The sequence below is a fragment of the Macrobrachium nipponense genome, chromosome 24 (genome assembly GCF_015104395.2).
Source record: "Macrobrachium nipponense isolate FS-2020 chromosome 24, ASM1510439v2, whole genome shotgun sequence".
Lineage (NCBI taxonomy): Eukaryota > Metazoa > Arthropoda > Malacostraca > Decapoda > Palaemonidae > Macrobrachium > Macrobrachium nipponense.
In genome coordinates, this window is record NC_061091.1 from 29,337,466 (window position 1) to 29,344,965 (window position 7,500).

Consider the following 7,500-nt stretch of genomic DNA (forward strand, 5'->3'; position numbering starts at 1 on the left):
GTTCCTTAATAGAGTTCTAAAGGCGTTCTTTCTGAAACATCTAACCACTTATCAATATTCAGCCTTCTTGGAAATCCTATTTCTAGGTCTGGAAAAGTGAGACATGAAGAAAATGGGCATCTCGTATTCCCTCTATCTCTCTCGGTTTCTGAACAGAATTCAAGAGACGTGCTTTCCGAACCCCCTGGAAACATATCAATATTCTATTTCCAGGTCTGGAAAACCTATAAATGAAGGAAATTTGCTGTTACACTCTCCCTCTCCGTCATTGGTTCCCGGATAGGATTCCAGACTCATGCTTTTTTAAGCCTCTGGAAACATATAAATATTCTCCCTCATTGGAAATACAATTTCCAGATCTGGAAAAACTAGAAATAAAAAAAATTACCTCTCTCTCTCTCTCTCTCTCTCTCTCTCTCTCTCTCTCTCTCTCTCTCTCTCTCTCTCTCTCTCTCTCTCTGTTCCTGAATAGGGTTCCACAGGCGTGCTTTCTAAACCCTCAGGAAATTTATCAATATTCTGCCTTCCTGGAAATCCTATTTCCAGATCTGGACTAGCTAAACATGAAGAATAATGGCTCTCTCTCTCTCTCTCTCTCTCTCTCTCTCTCTCTCTCTCTCTCTCTCTCTCCTCTCTCTCTCTCTCTTCCTGAACAGTATTCCTGAGGCGTGCTTTCTGAATCCTCTGGAATTTATAAGTATTCTGCCTTCCTGGAAACTCTATTTCCAACGTCTGGAAAAGAAGCTATAAATAAAGAATCTCTGCACTTACTACTTCTCCCAGTCTTGGTTCCTTACCTCGTCACTCAACCTCTCCATTTTGGTCTGTTGGTTGAGGTGTTCCCTGGACGTTCCGAGGAACTTGTCTCTCATGGCCTCGCGTTCCACCTCCGTTCTGTCCTTCTCCCTGCGGAGCTTCTCGTTGATCTGGCGGAGTTTTGCGTGGGCCTCGCGCAGTTCCAGGAGGTCTCGTTGTAGCTGGAATGGATTTAGGCAAATAAGTGGAGAGATAAAGAGGTTTTTCAACGTTATTTCAAGGGAGGTCCATACAAAAATGGCCCATAGTTTATCTATAATTTATTTCTGTGGATTTAGGTAGGTAAGTGGAAAGATGGAAAGGGTTTTCGACGTTGTTTCAAGGGAAGTCCATAAAGAAATGGCCTATTGTATATCTGTAATATATTCTTGTGGATTTAGGCAGATAAATGGAAAGATAAGAGAATGTCTTCAATAAAATTTCAAGAGAGGTTCATAGAGAAATGATCCATAATTTCCCTTTATGATATTTTTTTTGTTTCCAAAGCCAGCCATTAAATGTTAATGATATTTGTTTCATGTTTGCAAAGTAATCCATTAAATCTCAGAGCAATACCTCCTTTCCGCCATGCTTTCAAATCCAGCTCATAATATAATATAGAATTATTTCTGTGAAATTCACAATGCCATGAGAAACTGTTATATGATACAAATCCAGTTACATAAATAAGTTGTATTATTGATAAAAGATAATTAAAAGACTTTCGAACACTCGGATTTATTTATATAATTGTGGATTTTTGGCGTAAAATAAGATTATCACTAATTCGTTTGGATAAAATAAAAAGTGTTTGCTTAAAGAGGGTTATACAAATACACAAAAAACAACGTTCATTTATGACTAACCAACAGTAATGAAGGGTCTTTAAAATCCTTTGGATCCTGTTATGAAATTCAAGTGCAAATATATGGATTGATATCGATATTTTCTCTACTATTTTTTACTAATGCTCCCTCTGCAACTTCGTTTATAGATGCAAAAACAAGAATGAACCCCATATCATAGAATTTTAAGACCTTTGGACCCTACTGATGAAAAGCTGCAAATTCATTTAATTATATAAATATTTCTTCTATTATTTTACTAATGTTCTCTCAGTAACTTCGTTAAAATATTAATTAACAAGAATGAACATCAAGAATCAAGGAAAACTAATTCTATTTCTCCTGAAATGGATTTATTTTCAAATGTCCTTAATCGGTTCATATTAAGACGTATGGATTGTAACTTAAATCTCAAGGAAGGAACCAGGTGTCAGTGACCAAGGAATTTTGTGCCCACAGGTATTTCCTAATTAGATTTCGAAGAGTTTATGTATTTTCAATCAATACCACCATCCTGGAGAAGGAATCTGCAGGGTCGATCCCTCAGCGGGACAAAAGGACGTTAATTAGGGAGTCTATAGACAAAGGACTATAAACAGGAGGCCAAAGGGTCGACTCACCTCCTGAACCTTTGACTTGGTGTCTGAACTCTCTTGGCCTACAGTTTTCTTCAGCTGGTCTATCTTCCTCTTGGACTCCAGCCTCTCCAGATCTCGTTCTCGCTCGACTTCGTACAAAGTCTGGAAAAAAAGATTCAGATTCAAGTAGGTGATGGTGACCGGAAAGTACAGAAGGAGGAGGAAGACTGAGGTTTGGTTCTGTCATTAAAGTTAGAGGAAACAGACGGTTAACATAGGATATTGGCAGCTCTGACCGTAATTGAACTAAAGATAACACAGGTTCTTGACAAGAGGGTTAGCTTAGTTGACCAGAAGTCGTTCCGTCATTATTTAAGTTAATGGCAACAGACAGAATACTCAGGCTATTAACAGAGATAGTTTATCTGTACCAATAATTGGTTCTGTTACTAAAGCTGAAGAAAGTAGACAGTTAACATAGGCTCTTGAAAGGGAAGACTAGACATTTTGTACCAATAAGTAATTATGTAATTCAGTAACTTATGGAAAGTAGACAAATAGCATATGGTCTTGAGGGAAGGCTAGATTATCGAACCAATAAGTAATTCTGTCATTAATTAAACAAAAGATTAAAAAAAACAAAGGCTCTTCAAATGAATGGTCTTGTCTTTTAGTTCAAGAAAGTCGACAGATAAAAAAGGCTCTTGACAGGAGTTAGTTTACCTGTATCAATAAGCAGTTTTCTCACTGAGTAAATTAACGAAAGTAGACAGATAACATGACATCTTGATGGGAGGGATAATTTAGATGGACCAGTAAACAGTTCTGTTAAGTAAGTTAAATCAAAGCAGAAGAATAATCAAAGCGTTTCATATTTAAAGGATGGTCACTAGATTCAAAATGCAGCTTTCATTAACTCTTCTGATACCAGGATAACTCAGTTTCGTGTCCTGAACGTTTGGTATTTAGTTGACTTCTATGTAGATTCTGGAATTTTGTTAATAAGGTTTCCAAAGAATTATGACAAAGTTATACAGAGGACACATGGAGAACATCTAGGAGAGTAAATTTCTCTCTATCTCTCTCTCTCTCTCTCTCTCTCTCTCTCTCTCTCTCTCTCTCTCTCTCCACAAACTACAGAGCATCAATAGACCAAAATGACGGTAAACTGAGCACAAATATGTAACGCTCAATAAAAAAAAACTAAAATATATACCTGTCTGAGATCCTTGGCCAAGGTTGCGGTCTCCTGGATGAGCCTCTGCTGTTCCTCTCTCTCTTTCTGCCAGTTGAGTTCGAGTCGAGTTCGAAGACCAGGTACTCTTCTGGAGCCACCGACCAGAAGTCTGTCCTCTTCGTACTGAGATGAGGGTGAAAAGGTTTTCGTGTAACTGAGGGCTACTGCATTTTGTCAGGTATAAAGTAAAAGGTGGATGGGTTCAGTAACATCTCAGTTTAACGGACCTAAACTTAGCGGACTTGTGTAGTCATTAGCTGCAATAGTATGACTTGGGGGGGTTGGATGGTTTAATTCAAGCTCATTTCGTAAGTACAAAGTCGATTAGATAGGTCTAGTGTTATCAGGAATAATGCATTGATTATTTCTCTTCATATTCAGTTACATATGATTCATTTATAAACAAATATCTTGAACTGAATGTTTGGTGTAAAGTACAGATTAGTTCAGTTTAGTGACTATGTGGAATTCCTGGTAGCTGTAAGATAATTAGGAATTATTCAAGTGCAGGTTATAATATAAGGTCTTTGTTACTTTACGGACTTCGTAACTTATCAGAAAGTCAGAAACCCAAAGTGTCTGTTGAGTTGAAGTGATACTGTATTTGCTGTTATTTAGATTAATTAGTTTCTGAACGTGAGAAAATCATGGCTGAAGATGCCTTCTGTTACTTCTTAAATCAACAAAGATTGTGGCACTTGCATGGGGTGTGTAATGGAAATCTGATTCAATATTTTGCATCACCTAATGGTGGCGCCTTTTTAGAACCTACTATTACTAGTTTAAAGCTAAATCTACAGAGGTAACAAAGGACTATAAAACGCCTATTATTACCAGGTGCAATCTAAATCTACCGAGGTCACTTACAACCTCTGAACTTCTGACTGAATCAGGTCAGGACATAGAGGGTGTAAAGATAAACGGTACGACAAATGTTTGAATTTGTTTCATCCCATTTTAGAAATAATGTCTTGATATGATGCAGTATTTTACACCACCTAAATGAGAGGCCTCTCGGAACCTACTATTACTAATTATAACCCAATCTATAGATGTCAACAGGTAAAACATGACCTTTGACCCCTGACTGACTAATCCAAGACTGACCTCATTCAACTTCGTCTGGAGATCGCAGAGTTGGATCTCATAGTTGGTCTTCTGGTCTATGAGGTCGTTCTTCATCTTGGCGTTCTCGATCTTGGCATCAGCCAGCTTGTCCTCGAACTCTGTGACTTGAGACTGGAGTTCCTGCGTCTCCTGGAGGTGTTGTTGGGCCTGCAGGTCGAAGGGAGGGGGAGATGGAACACAGGAGAGAGAGAGAAAGAGAGAGAGAGAGAGGGGTTAGTTTGAAATGTCTTGGGTGACAGGAAGTGGTGATCAAAGCTACTAAAAGCTGTTGAATCTTTCTATTTTCCAAAATGACAGAAAATGCCGTGAAATAATGAGGTAAGGGGTATCTATAGAAGTGGGTTTTATAGATTTTTTTCTAGATCTCTATCCAACAGGACTTTACAGGCTAAAATACATCCTAAGGGGCCTTGATATTCTTACATAAAGATTATTCAAAAACTATATTCAAAAGGATTTCTCAAGCTACAGTATTTCCTACGGTTATCACAGGATATCATATAGTATTCTGAAGGACCTCATTATCCTTCTCTACTAAAATATTCTTTAATGATTGACAAAATACATCCTACTGATGGCACTACAATGACTATTCAGTAGGACTCTGCTCACTAAAAATATTAACTAAAAACTAATCCTGTTTAGGATTTATTTGTTTCAAGGACCTAAACAGAATGAAAAATCCTAAGGCAAAAATGAATTTCACTGACTGAAAAACCTACAAAAAATGTATAAATAAATTAGTGTTAATGCCAAAAAATACTGAAAAACCTTTAGGAATCTCATTCCATCTAAAATCTATTTTCAAAAAAATTCACAATAAATGTATGATGAGAGTAATGATGAGGTTGCATTGTCCTTCGTAAGCCAAAGAAAGAAAGAAAAAACTCGTTAAAAAAACATTCAACCAAAACGTGGCTGCTTGATGCTTGAAGCACATCGTTAGGTCTGTCATATTTCAATGTCTTTTTAAAAGCATCATTGTATTCTCCACCCAGCGCCTTTTTATAAACTATAGAAGCTTTAGCCAAGCGTGAGATCTTCTTTTTATTTTTATGAATACCTACAGATACATATAAATATATAAAACACTCAGCAGTTGCTTTCTAAAATCATTTATTGGCAGGTTATGTATGCTTTGCGCGACCACCCGTTCAGGTAACCGTTTCACTCGACTCCTAATTAATGACAGGTAGGGCCCGGAAGTGGTCTACCTGATTTGACTGATTCTGTAGTTTGAGAAAAGCCTGATTTTAGTGATTCCGGTTTCCTCTAGTCATAATTAGCCTGATTTGAAGAAATCTGTCGTTGAAATAAGCCTGATTTTAACGATTCTCGATGTCCTCTGGTTAAGGTAAGCCTGATTTAACAGAGGGAGTTAAATTTTGGATGCTTTATCACACAGTGACATTAAGTGATATAAACAGTCAGATCTAACATATCAGCACATCACTGTGTTAAATCAGGCTTGGTTTAACATTCGATCTAAATAAATGGTACATCCATTAGTTATATTATCATTGATATACCGAATATGGGAACGTATCTTAGTCTAGCAATACATTTTTACAAAGAAATGTGATGTATTACGCTAGTCTTACATATGCCTAGTGTCCGGATTTCGAGAAAAAAATGTTAAGGCGTCAATATTTAATTTCAAATTTGTGTTATTTTACTTACGAAGAAAGACTTTTGAGATAATTTACGTCAAGTAATTAAGACAGAAATTTTGTTGAAGATTTACTAAATAATTGCGAATCAAAGGGAGAAAATATATGCTCAACATTGAATTACATCTTTGTGTAAAAATAGTCTCTCAGTTGATGACTGAATCATTTGGAAAACATAAAAATATGATCACACTTTAATATTAATTAGAAACGTGATTATTACAGTATTTCACTTGTAACTCAGGCGTTATAAAAAGACTGATTGATGGTATTTAGGGATTAAAATTCATAATAGTCTGACTAAAATTGCAGAAACTGAATATCATCGGATTACCAGAAATTATAAGAATTTAGCCTTGAAAACGTCGGATGATGACATTTTCATCTTAAAAATATGTCTGAAAGAATTTCAGTGTCTTCATCTTGGCATAATGAATATAAACATTTATTAATATGCATTTTTTTATTGAGCACAATGGCCTCTCAACTTTTCGGTTTCTTCGCGCATTTTAGAAACGCTTGTTACTCCTAGACCTAAGATCCAAAATTATTTTAAAAATTCAGTTATTCTTTCTTAGTCTGGATCTAGGGTTATTAGTGACACTCGTTTCCAAAATGTGAAGAAATTGAGAAAAGTTACAAGAACATTAAGGTTAATAAAACAATTTATACACTAGCTGGAAAAAATAAGCAGTCGAATACTATTGTTGTCAATTTTTCGGTCAATTTTGACATCTGAAAGTGACCCTATCCAGAGTTATGTGGTTAACTGAACAGGTGACGACCTATTAGCCTTTAGAAGTAAATTTATTATTTTATTTTGGCCTGGGTATCAAAAGCTCTTGAAAAAAAGCATGCCCATGGCAGGGGCTCCTGATACCCCTAGATAAAAATAAGCTTTCAATAAGCTGAAATCGGCGACCTTGAAATGCCTAGACAATTATAGACACTCTGGAAAGCAACGTAGGCCTAAGTTAAGCTGAGTTTTCGTCTTCGAAAGAAAAGGATTTTCAAAAGAATTATCGTAATGAAAGAAAAGGTTTATTGTAATTAAAACTGAATGGAAAAGTTTGAAAAAAAACCCACAAATTGGAAGACATATATTTAAAACCACCCACAGTTTCAAGGGGTCATCTAATGCAACACGGGGCTTCAGTCTGAAACCCGCACTGGGTTTTAGTGTAAATCTCACAGTGGGTTAAGTAAGAGCCTAAAACCCACACTGAATTTTGGTGTAATACTCACAC

General features: G+C 36.4%; 1 protein-coding gene across 1 annotated transcript in view; it reads right to left on the bottom strand.

Annotated features, from left to right (window-relative positions):
• LOC135202599 (trichohyalin-like) overlaps positions 1–7,500 on the bottom strand; it is a 201,827-nt gene that overhangs the window by 31,701 nt on the left and 162,626 nt on the right. The window contains exons 33-36 of the mRNA XM_064232112.1: positions 4,563–4,730; positions 3,435–3,578; positions 2,261–2,380; positions 798–977 (exon numbers count right to left, since the gene is read on the bottom strand). Coding sequence (XP_064088182.1) covers positions 798–977; positions 2,261–2,380; positions 3,435–3,578; positions 4,563–4,730 — 612 coding nt within the window. The remainder of the gene's footprint in view (positions 1–797; positions 978–2,260; positions 2,381–3,434; positions 3,579–4,562; positions 4,731–7,500) is intronic.